Below are 12,529 nucleotides of genomic sequence, written 5' to 3'. Positions count from 1 at the left end.
ACTTTAATAATGGGGATAAAAACACCACTAAACAACTTAAAATAACCTTAAAAACTTAAAAACTGAGCATTGAGTTCAACAGAAGTCCCTATAGTAATATAACAGGAATATTATAAACACACCACAGATGATAAAATAGTGTTCAAATGTGATAAAGTGAGTACAAACTCCACAAAGCACCACAGAGACACAGTAATGTATTATTTTTATTTTTATTTTTGTTAACGTGAGATTTCCTGCTGTAAATGGGATTAAAATGATGAATTCTCCCGATGATCTACTTTACATTCATTCATCATCACATTCCCCTCAAAAAACAACTAATTCTCTCCCTCATGTTTTAATCCCCAAAGGAGCAGAGTCCCCACCGTGTGAGATTATGATATCTGCGATGTGGGTGGTGGTGGAGGAGGTGGAGGAGGGGGGCAGCAGAGGAGAGGTGGGACGTCCTCCAGGAGAGAGGAAGGGAGGACGAACAAGAAAAAGAAGAAGAAGAAGAGGAGGAGGAGGGAGTTGGGAGAGGAGGAGAGGAGGGGGGGCTCGGGGAGGACAAGAAGACCGCTGCACCGCAAGAAGTGACTTCAAACACCGCGCAACATTCACTGCAGGAGCGCAGAAAGTCCGACCGCCTCTCCGCCTCTCGTCGTCATGAGTGTCGGCTTTTAAAAGCGTCCCGGCTGCTGCTGCTTCTCCTGCTGCTGCTGCTGCTGGGGGGAGAGGACAATCCACCTTGCATCTTTTTTTTTTCTGGCAGAGTTTTGCGCCCGACCGGCAGAACAGTGAGCAGGCGGAGAGAGAGAGAGAAGAGGTGGTGGTAGTAGTGGTGGACACTTTCTCCAGGTTTCGGGGCTGCGCTGTATTCCACGCCGGAGCGCAGCGCTCAGGAGTCGGACCCGGTGCGCTCCGTCTCTCCGCTCCAGCTCCAGCTCCAGCTCCTGGATCTTTTCCCGGTTTGTTTTCTGGTACATCGGGACACCAGTTATGCTCAGAGAGAGAACTGCTCTCAACTGAACAAGAGAGATAAACACAAACACAACACGCGTTTTCCCTCCTGACTGGATTTTGGATTTAATGCCCCTTTTGGCTGCGACCATGGGTGGATGGTGGATATTTGTTGGCGCTCTGGCTGGGATCCTCACCGTCCCCCGAGGGATATACGGTTGGTATTTTTGGTCTCTTTTAACCTCAACCAGTTGTTGGGGCTGTTATGTAGGTCAGGGGTTATCAGGGACCACCATGCACACTCACATTAGACCCCAAATCTGATCAGGTTTAGCTCCATATTATATATATATATTATATATATATTCTCAGCACTGAATCAGAAATCTGTCTTAGAAATCCTGCAGGGGACTGAAAGTTGTCCCTCACCTTTTCTACCGGGAACACTTTCCATTGATCCAGGCAGCAGTAAATGTAGTTCATTCCTCAAGTTGCTGAGGGCAGCCTGGAACTCCCTCCAGGACTCCTGGAGGGGGCCATGACCCTGGTTTGGGATCCCTCCCTTAGCAGGTTATTGTTTCCCAGGGTGACAGCCAGAGAAGTTTGTGCGATTCCAGCTCCACCGTTTCCTGGGAAAGAAAGGTGGTGAATTTAAAGTGAGCTCAGATTTGTAGCACCAGCGTTAAATCTGGGTTGAAAAGTGAAAGTTTTTAAGGTTGAATTTGTCGTTGTAGCAGCATTTCAGTGACTAAATTTCATCTCGACTCTTAAATATCAGGCTCTAAACTTTACTTAGACTAAACCTAAACAGGTAATCTTTGCATCTTTTGATCTACAAATCAGAAAATGAGTCCTTAGTGAGACAAGTCAAACTTCAAAGTCAGTTAAATCAAAGAAAGCTGCCTCAAAAATAAACTCTTCAGTCTGTCATTATCTCCTAGGTGAGTGAGGCTGTAATCTGCTTCATGGATAATAACTCTGCAGAGAATAGCAACACATGAAAATCAGCTTGTCCGAGTCGACCTGTCATGCGTTTTCACTTTCTTAAATATCCAAACACGTCTTTGAAACCGATCCCAAGCTCCGTGGCCTCTCTGCCATTTAAATATTTATAACCGTGCATCAAATCTAAAAGGTCTGCTCCATGCACAGCTACAGTATTCCCATCAGAGGAGTCATAATGCATAAGATTGTCAGGAGCAGAATCTAAAGCAGGTCTCTGTGCAGCTGATACTGAGCTGACCCATTCAGGGCTTTCACTTCAGTCCTCATATCAAACTCAGGGTTTTAATATTACAGCCTGGTACCTGTGGGAAAGAGTCAGGGCTGCATGTTGAAATCAGGAAGGTGAAAGTTTCTCAGCTGCAGCAGAATCTCACTTTTTATTTTATTTATTTATTTATTTTCAAACCAAAATCATTCGCATCTTCTCTTCATCTCGGCACGCGTCCAATCTGTTTGGCAGCACTTGCTTTGATAAGATTCAAACTTTTATAAAGCGAGATACTCCTTCACCTCCCTTCTGCTGAAAAGAGAGCACGTTGGCGTTGGAAAGCAGAGCAAAGTCGTTATAAAAGTTGAAATGTTACCGGCATTAAGTGCTGCTCGGCAGATTGGATGGATGCTGAGATGAGGAGAGGACTCCTCTGGACAAAAAGTTTCAGATTCCTTGTTGAATGTGGCTGCAAGTATCTGCAGAAGACTATTTTTTATTGATAATGACAGCCTGAATACTTTATTTTTAAGGCAAGCAACTGAACTTCCAGCATGAGAAGAACTATTTTAAATTAGACTTTCTCAAACTGGCTTTGAAGTTCAGCTGCATTTCTACCCCATGGTGCATTGATTTGGCAACTTGCAGGTCCAAATATGTCTAGACTTCCTGTTAAAGTCCAGCTAAATAAGGTGTGTTGAATGTCTACGATACATAAGATTGTGACTTTACTCAACATGTCCTGCCTGTAAATTCAAATAAAGTCACTGTAAAACTGATGAAACAACCATAAAACCTTTCACTTTTACAGCAAATTTAGACTTTTCGAAGTTTTTCACCTGTGAATCCCCACATTAATTCCCTCTGGGATAAATCAGACTGCTCTGAGCATAAGTGCTCCACACGATGATGAATGATTGACACGAAAAACCCTCTCTCAGGTGGAGGGGGCTCATTCATTCAAAAACCCTGTCAGATGGATTTTCATGTGATGAGAAAAAGACCTGACTGAGAAGTTACGGCAGAGAAAACCAGCGTTTATGGGGTACAAGCTCGGGGTTTAGTGAGAGTTACCATGGTTTCTCATAATTAAGCATGATATAATTTAAATATCTCGTTATCTTGTGATCACAACTTCAGTATCAAATTCACGGGGTATAAAATGTTGATGAAAATATGTAAAGGCCATGGTAATTTCTCATTTTTGTGATGATCTGTTCATTAATGCATCTTCCTCTGAAGGCTGAGAGTATGATGAAACTCATTTAGACCGTGATTGTCTCGAGCTGATGAGATATTCAAGGCTTGATCACTGGAAAACAGCGGTTGATAACTCAAGATTCTGTTCATTAACTAATCATCTTGTGAAAATGGGGCTTTGAATATAAATATTAGCAACATTTTGTGTCTCAGGTTTCCACCTCCACATACCAAACCTCCATAGAAAATGTATTGATTTTTAGAATTTAATTTAATTTAAATTCTGTATTCCCTAAACCAAACTATAAAGGAGAATACAGGATGAGAGTAGAGTTACTCCACTAAAGAAAAGGCTGGAGGCATTGTTGTAGTTTGCAATTTGGGAAAAATCACCTCTATTTTGTGCACAGAAGGTCCATTTCAATTGCAATATGGTCAACGCTTGAGCAGCAGTCGTATAAAAAAACAGCTTTATTTTGAAGCCAGTATGTTTTGAAGTTGAAACGCGTTAGCTGAAGTGTGCTGGTCTTTCTTATATTGCCAGTTATTTCCACACACTTTGGTAGTTGGTAAAGTTGTGGAAGAAATCTCTACTTGTGTATTTGCATAAATAACATCTGCAAACTTACACTGAATTCATGCTCGTTGATAGATACTCACCACCAACATTTGATGTGTTAATTAATGTCTCAGAGTCAAACTGGCTGTTCGTTTAAAAATCTTAACAGTTAAACAGTTTTCTTTAGCGGCAGTGTAAACCACTTCTGTATATTTGCCCTGATCTGATTAAACTGCCAGATTATATTTTGCAGCGCACTGAGAGATAAAGAGACAGCAGCAGTGTAAACAGACTCGCTCTCGGGCATCGTGTTGTATGTGAATACAACTGTGGCTGTACTCTTGTTCTCCCCATCTGGATCATTATGGTGAATGTTAACCTCTTGCTGTACTTTCCCTGAGGCGTTTCTGAACTGTGTAGGCTGAGGTGTGTGTCTGTCTGTCCGACTGTGTTTTCTCAACATTTAGCCCTCAAATTGAGCAGAGATAATCATCAGCGCTCTGCTGTCTCAGTCCAAAGGTAGCATGTTTTCTGGATTTTTAAATGTCTAGGCAGGTGCTTGCGATGTAGGGAGTGTAAATCAGGAGTAAATACTCGATGTAAGGAGCTGGAAGACAAAAGCAATAATAATCTGACCAACAACAGAAGCAAAGTAGGAGGGGCTAGGGTGTTCAGGTACCACAGGTGAAAGACATAGTGTGAGGACTGTGTGAGGTGAAGGAAAGGGTTTACACTGATCACTCATCACAGATATAAAAACAGCTAGCTAAACAACTGGAATAGTCTTTAAAAATATTTTTTTTTACAGTTGATGCTGGATAAATGAATAGAAACAGGCTGGATGAATAAATGAACACTTAGTCAGCTGCTAAATCAAACTTTAACCTTTGTCTTGTATGATGAGAGAAAACTGAAAGAAATAAAGAAACAGCATCACAGTTGAGCTAGCACCATGATAGCTAGCCTCTTAAATTGTCAATGAAATAGTGTTAGCTAGTTTACACTTAGTATATCAGATTTCCCAGCTAGCTAACTACTGTATAAACACATTTTAAGCTCCCTGAATTTCAGTCTTGCAACCCCAGTGTTACGTATGAAAGGAAAAAAGAGGCAAAAATTAGCATGTCCACCTGGGTGTCATGTTTGCACCCTAACTGATCGGAGCTGGAGCTAATAGATACCTGTGACTGTGGAGTCATTTGACCTGGGAATAAACACTGATTGCAACCTTCTCCACTGGAGACAAAATTCAGATGTTAGTGGGTGTTTTTGTCCTGTGTAAAAGGGGTTTTACTGGTAATTTACAGACTCTTGCCTTGGAGATTTGGGCTAGCATTAGCGTTGTTGATTAGCATGTAAAAAGTCTTGTGGGGCATTGTTTCTCTGGACATATACCTGCTGGGATATGCCTAAAGTTGGGTTGTCCTCATGAGTAAAGGGTGTAACAATTAGCTGACTTATCTTAGTTATAGATTAACACAAGTGTCTGTGAAATCTGAGTTCCTGTAACATGAGACCTGACCTTCCAGTCAAAGAGATTTTGAATATTTATTTCTGTATCTCCTGCTGGGCAGACTTGTTTGTTTATCTGACATTTTTCTCAGCGTTGCAGAGATGTATTGATGACCACTTTCACTGACGCTCACACTCACGACACACAGGGCTCAACAGACAGAAACTCATATCTTACAGTTTGAAGGCAATTGATTCCTCATCCTTCGATGAGGCCGATCTGCTGTTTGACCCGAGCGTCTGCAGGAATTATAATGACAGATTTACATAATCCCCTGAGAAAAAAACTGCCTTGTGACATATCAATACCAAAGGTGTGATCATGACTTGACTCTCTGATGCTAATGCTCTCTCCCTCTCTTATTTCTGTCATCCTAGGAGCTTGTATCTACGAGGGATCGCTGCATGCGGTAGGTGCACCCACCCTTTATTATCCTATGTTATCACTGGTTAAGATTTCCTCCCTGCGCGCTCTCAGATTTAGGATCCTGTGTCCGTTTGTAAAGCCTGATGGGTATTTGCTCATGTATTATTCAAACTGACATTACCAGGTTAGTATGAGTGACGGCTGAAATGTGTATATGTGCTGAGCTACAGTAGGTGGTAAGAGGCATGTGTGCACATCCTCTGTAGCCAAGAAGATGTGTCTCATCTATAATGCATGCCGGATACCGACTTTGTGGATGATAATGGCGATGAGAGAGCACGATGCGGCTCAGCCCGGCTGCTAAAGAAAGAGCCGCTGACTCCCGCTGCTCCGGCCGACTGAAGGCTAGGCTCTTTTCAAAGTTTAGAAAAGGAAGTTTTGTGATGAGCTTTTATTCCAGCGGTTCTGCTGGGTATTGGCGAACATCCAAGGTTTTCGCTCCGAGATGTGCCTTTTGTTTTACATTCTTTAAACCCTGCTGCTGGATACTCACATCCCGGCTTGAGACTTATTTCAATGTTTGAAGTCGTCGTGTTTGGCCTGAGGCGTCGACACACGAGAAGTCGCCTTATTCCCTCCGTGTAGGCAGCCGAGGTTTGCCCACTAATGTGATGTCTGTGATTTTTAAGACACAAATCAGCTCAGTGAGTTGAACTTCCAAATGTGATTGTGATTGTTGAAGGTCTCATTTTAAAACCGTGGGCTTTAATCTGCTGCTGTAACAGCAGGGATTCACTCCCACTGGAAGAGTGTTGGTGATGTTAGGGTGATAAGGCCGGAGTTATCAGAGTTCAGATGGGGCTGAGGCTCCAGTCTTAAGGAAAACCATGTCTTTGTGGACCTTTGTGCATGAGGATATTATCATGTTAAAACAGGAAAGGGAGCTGAGATTCGACTACTTGGAGGTATTTAGTTTTCAATGTTGGGCATTTGGACATTTTGGTGCCTGACAGCAGTGATCCTCATTCTTCAGTTCACCAGGCTGAACAAGGAACAATCAACTCACTCACTTATAATCATTTTAAAACCTTGATCTTAATTGGACCATATCTGTACGTTACTGTCCTTTACTCTTACTTATTTATATGGGTTTTGTTTGTTTGTTTGTTTGTTTTGCTGCTGTAATCTCAGCATCATTGATCATCAATGGGAAAGACACCTGTTGCAGTGCTATGCCGTGCATCTCAGCTAAGACTGAAATGTCTGACTTAACGTGGAGTCATAATAATGGGAAATATGAGTTCCTGACTGGGAAAATTCACATGAATATGACACGAGTCCTTCCCGAGTCGTGTTTCAGCTGTAAAAAGCAGCGTTAGTCAAAGTTTGACAATGTATTTTATGTTTTATATATCGGGAGAACACAGTATGCAGAGAGTATGAGCAGAAACATGAGAAAATTTAGATTTATCCGTCCTCTTTGTCAAAGTATTATCACCCACCTTCTAACTGGAGTTTAACAGTGTGTTAGTCATGTTATCTGTTACCATTAAGAAGCTTTTTTTCTGAATGCCGCTACATGAATAGTCTGCAGTAAAACTATTTTTTTCAGTTAATTATTTGAGTTTCCTGTCACAAACGAGGTATGATAGAGCTTTGAATCCTGACAGAAATTTGTCAGCCAGGTTTAAGCGGAGAGTTTTTGTATGCAGCGAGAGGTCTGCAAGCAGTTTCAGAAGATTTTCCATCGTAAGACAAAACTCTGAGCAGTTTAAAACATTCAGCCTCAGCACAGGATGTACTTTGAGGTGATTCTGCCTTAAGATATCTCTGTCTCCTCTTATTGGATGAAGCCAAGTTAAAAAAAAGGAATGAAATTTGTTGCTGCTGTGCACTTTGGAAAAACACCCTTGTGTCCTGCAACAACTGGTAATCTCTCTTAAAAAGCGTTAAACACGGCTCTCAGTGGAGGAGTTGTGGTTCCCAGGTAGAATAATGACGAACTCCTGCTTCGTTCCTGCTGTGTTATCAGTGTAATTACAGTAAAGCTTAAAACAGTGAGCAGTAACATACCTAACTCCAATCCTGTAAAACGCACGAGAACACATCCTGCCTCCCTGCGTCTTTTTGAAGGGGGGGATAATTGTCAGAGCGAGGATGTAAAGGGAGAAGTGGTTCAGTTGGTGTTTTAGGAGGGTGGTGGAGGAGGAGGACGGGGGGGGTTGTGGGAAAAAGGAGAGGGCAGGGAGACAGGTGGGACGTCCCAGCATGTTTGGACACAGTCGAGAAAAGGCCCTTCTGGAGTTCAAAGTGAAGAACCCCCCTCCCAACCCCCCAACACCTGGAGTGGTGGGCAGATAGGAACAAATGGGAGGAAAGAAAAAAAAACAAATTAAAGTGCAGGTCTCAATAGAAGCCCTCAGGCCTCTCTGTGTGGTTTAGAAAATAATCACAAAAGCAAAACAGTCCTCTCGCACACGATTAGTTTCCTCTCTCTTCTTTTTCCAGGCTTTGATTTCTTTATTTGATTAGACTCGGCTTGATTTATGCTGATAATAACTCAGAGCAAAGATCAGCCTGATCATTCTTCACAGCTAAATTAAAAAAGACGTAAAAGCACAATTATATGCTGCATGTAAGATGACAGACATTTAAAACCACAGGGTAAACGCATATTAGAGCAGCTTTTCCAGCAATTTTAATGTTTTTAAATTTTAATGTTTTTTAGTAATGGTTCTGCACAGCTGAGCAAACGTGTGATTTTTAGTAGTTGTGTACGTTGCTTTAAGTCACGCTACACCTTTTATTCATCTTCGCTGCACTGCAGGAATGAGCCCTACAACCAGGAAGTAAGCTAGCATGTTAGCATGTTAGCACTCCTGGTTCCCTCGTCCCAAAGTCAATTAGTTTCTGGTTAAATGTCTGAAATAAGGTCTGTGGTTTTAACACAAGCTCAAGACATTTTCAGGTTTTATTCTCCGACATAAAATGGGTCAGTAAATCCCCCACTCCTGATGTTTGAAGCTTTTACGTGTCTTAAAAAAGGCGGTTGCTAACGAGTGTCTAAATGAGACTACAGAGGTTGTCGGGGACGTTAACATGAAAACTCATCTACTCACCAGTCCACCTTTACAGCCTCGTTGTGTTTCTACTCACGCTCTTTCAAACTCTCACTAACTTTCTAAGAAGAAAGGCTTTTGTAGAAGAGCTCAGAGAATTAAATGCACTTCAAGAACCAGGTTATTGTTGACCTCCTCCAGTAAACTGATTTCTTAAGCGTCACGTAAATAATAAACCTGGTTTCTGATCATTTCTGAAAAGTTAGAAAACTAGATTTCTTTTGGAGAGTTTCTTTTGGTGCCTAACTGGTTTTTTAGGTGCATGCATGACAAAGACAGGCAAAGTAAACATGGAACAAACCAACACATTAAGAGTAACCGGGCTAGTACAGCGCATGTTTTCTCTCATTACCTGGCAACTTCACATTCACAAGAAAAAGAAATGGATAGACAGATGGTCTGGAAGGAGTGGGCAACATGGTCAATCTGTTCTGCTGCAAAGTTGTCTTTAAAGTTTTCTTTATATCACTGCTCAGTCTCGGACAAAGTAAAACCAAAGTTACCACAACATTCTGCTTTAATAAAACTAAAGTAAGCAAATTTAGGAATGAACTTTTGACAGCAGCCATATGGGAAATCAGACTAGAGAACTGCTCAAACTCTAAAGTAGTCAGTCCAAATTTCTGATGCCAAAAATGCATCTCATTGTTCAGCAGTAGGGTGTTAAACATACAGGTAATTAATCAGGTGTTGATATACCTTCAACAGAACGTCAAACTGTAGCCGGTTTAAATTGAGAATTTTATGCTCTACAAATGAAAATATTGCTGCTCGTCATTAACCCACACAGATCAACGCTGCGGTGGTTTTACACGTGTCACAACGAGTGGGATGGATTAAAAGCAACGACTCAGAAGAGCAAGTCTTTACTTTCTTCCACCGCCGATAAGAGTCTAGTCCCCAAAGCTGAATCGGTTTTTCATTGATCAGACCTCCTCTGGGTGGGGTGGAGGTGTCTCCTGGCTCCAGCACCTGTAACCTGGTGAGTCAGAACAGACCTGCAGAGGGTTTTGAGCCTGGACTGTCTGGGTGTAAACAGAGGTCTTTAGTGACGTCACCCTCGGGTCGTCTTAAACGTCCTGATCTTATCAGCTCACGTCAGCTTCGACTGACATGAGCTGTACTAAACATGGCAGAGCAGATATTATAGTGAATGGAAATTGTCTTCTCAGTTATTTGTGAATGTATTCATTATTTTTTGATAATCGTTTAGAAAATGTCAGAAAATGATGTCTTCAGATTGCTTGTTTTTTTCTGACCAGTGGTCAAACCCATATATTAAACCCAGATATAATAAAAAATAGAATTTACACTGATTTCAAACAGCACAAGAAACGAGAAAAGCATCAAATCCTCACCTTTTTAGAAGCTGGAACCAACAAATATTTGACTCTTTTTGCTTGATCTGTAACTTAGACAGTTATCGAAATAGTTACCAATTAATTTTTCCAATGTGCTAATGGATTAATTGACTTATTGTTTCTGCTTTAGCTCAATAAAACCTTTAGATATTGGAGGAGAGGGTGCAGAAAAGGAGTAGGAAAACACAGTTAACTCCTACTCAAGTTATTAAATGACCTGCATTTAAGATTTTACATCAGTATAAATAAGGAAACAAGGCTGAACCTGTTGCTGAACTCGTTAAATATAATGAACAGCTGCTAATAATGGCAGACTTGCAAAAATGCAGGCAAAGGACAGCTACAGATGTTCAACTGCGGCCTGACGTCGGCCCAATGACGGCTGACGCTCGGCTTGATGAGTACGGACTTGAAAACTGTATAAGATAACGACCAAAATGCACTTTTGTCATCAAGCACTTTCTCACACATCTTTCTCCTACAACCAGGAGCACAGGTAGCTTGTAATTACACACTGGCTGTACAGTGTGAAACTGAGGTGATTGCAGGTAACAAGTAGATTTAAATTCTCCCAGACCTGACACATGCATCAGAAACGCAGCGCATAGCTCGCAGTGAAGGACAGCAGAGGGCTCGGCAGCATGCAGCACCATGTCCAAATATATCACCTGTCCCCTCGAGGCTCGAATTCCTGGCATTGCAAGTCGCTGTTCCTGTAGGAATCAAAATGTAGGGCACCTCGAGAATAGCGCCATCAGGACGGAGGTCCGAGGCAGTCATGCTATGGGTTTACAAAGAAGGCAGAGCTGGGATTTAACCTGAACTGTGGTGATGCACGGTTGTGAGTCTTATGCTGGTAGAGTATGGTGTTTACTCACATCCCTGTTTACAGTTGATTGTAGCAGTATACAGGCTTCAGCTGGCTCCTGATCCCTGAATCTTTTCCTCTTATTTCGGCACTGACAAACTCTTGCTGCATCTGTCACCATCCATCAGATCTTTGGTAACAAGAGCAACAACACAAAATCAGGCTTTTCTAACTGTGCACCTGGAATAATTAGTCAAGAAGGAATTAATCAATTGCATGGAATTTAATTGATTTGTTTGTATCAGCGGGGCTATGTTGTGTGTTGCAATATAATGATTTCCACTATGTGGCAGCAATCAGCAGGAGGCGCCTTTGAAATTTATCCGAGAAAACTGAGCTGCTTTTGATGTAGAAATTTTGAGCTAAGAAATAAAAAAGCTCATTGTAAACATCGCAATGCCAGTGATAACTGTTGTGTATTGTGTCTAAAAGACAAGTTGTATTCATGACGAGCGCCGTAGCTTCGGTTTGTTAATTTGTTTGATTTGCCTAAATGAACGCCTCCAATCCTTTTAGTTTTGCTTTCTGTTAGCTCAACTGTAAAAGCTTTGTTTAAGAGGATTGTTGTTGGACTGTAATTTCCTCTTGGAATGAAGAGGAAAAACACACTTTTAGGCATTTTCAGTATAAAACATGACAATTAATTGATAATTGTTGTTAATTTACCTGATGATCAATCAAGGAAATTTCTTCAAATGCCCATCCCTACCTGGAAACATGGCAGAGTCCTGTCAGAAACCAGGATAAGAAGTTTGAATAACACAGTATCCTGGTTTGCACTGGAGTACAGCTAACATATCCATGTCTCTCAAGGCTGGAATGAGGTGTTTACATATGCAACACATAACTGGCACTCAGTGTTTGTAGCTTAATATGTTGGTACTGGTCCAAACCCCTCGATCACAGCGGCTCTCCAGAGTTCACTCATTACAATATCAGCTAATTTGTTGCTGCTAAATGTGTCAGTCAGGTTGATGTAGATGTACAGTAATTACCACATGCGTCGTTGAGGCTAAAACATTTGTAGAGCTGCTGAGTCATTCCTCTCCCACACCGAGCGCTGAGAATCTCTAATCCAAAGCACCGCTGATAACCAGCTCCGAATGTGTAACTGCTTCCAAATGCATAAGAAATAGGAATTGTAAGAGAAATCCCTTTTAATTCCACTCAATCTAACTTCAGTGGTTAATTTCAGACCTGCTGAGCTCATGACCACAATCCTGATTGTGCATGCATCGCTGCACGTGTCTAGTGTTTACAATATGGTTGAACCATAAAAGGTAATGAATTTTGCTGACGTGCCTCTTTGAACCACTGTAATCTCTCTGAAGTGCCTTAAACACGGTTCTCCGGGGTGTAGTTGTGGTTTATGTCAGGGTATATGTGTG

The 12,529-nt window shown here is 41.7% G+C and overlaps 1 protein-coding gene across 2 annotated transcripts in view; it reads left to right on the top strand.

The window, feature by feature from the left end:
- Positions 1-226: 226 nt before the first annotated feature.
- Positions 227-12,529, top strand: part of fras1 (Fraser extracellular matrix complex subunit 1) — a 222,655-nt gene continuing 210,352 nt past the window's right edge. For both annotated transcript variants that reach the window (XR_001960653.2, XM_018673668.2), the window contains exons 1-2: positions 227-1,159; positions 5,805-5,836. Coding sequence is in view for 1 of the 2 variants with exons in the window: in XM_018673668.2 (XP_018529184.1) it covers positions 1,072-1,159; positions 5,805-5,836 (120 nt within the window). In the remaining variant the exon portion in view is untranslated. The remainder of the gene's footprint in view (positions 1,160-5,804; positions 5,837-12,529) is intronic.

Source organism: Lates calcarifer, linkage group LG13, assembly GCF_001640805.2.
Source record: "Lates calcarifer isolate ASB-BC8 linkage group LG13, TLL_Latcal_v3, whole genome shotgun sequence".
NCBI lineage: Eukaryota > Metazoa > Chordata > Actinopteri > Centropomidae > Lates > Lates calcarifer.
The sequence above is the reverse complement of the archived record's forward strand: the minus strand, read 5'-3'. Positions and strand labels throughout refer to the sequence as shown.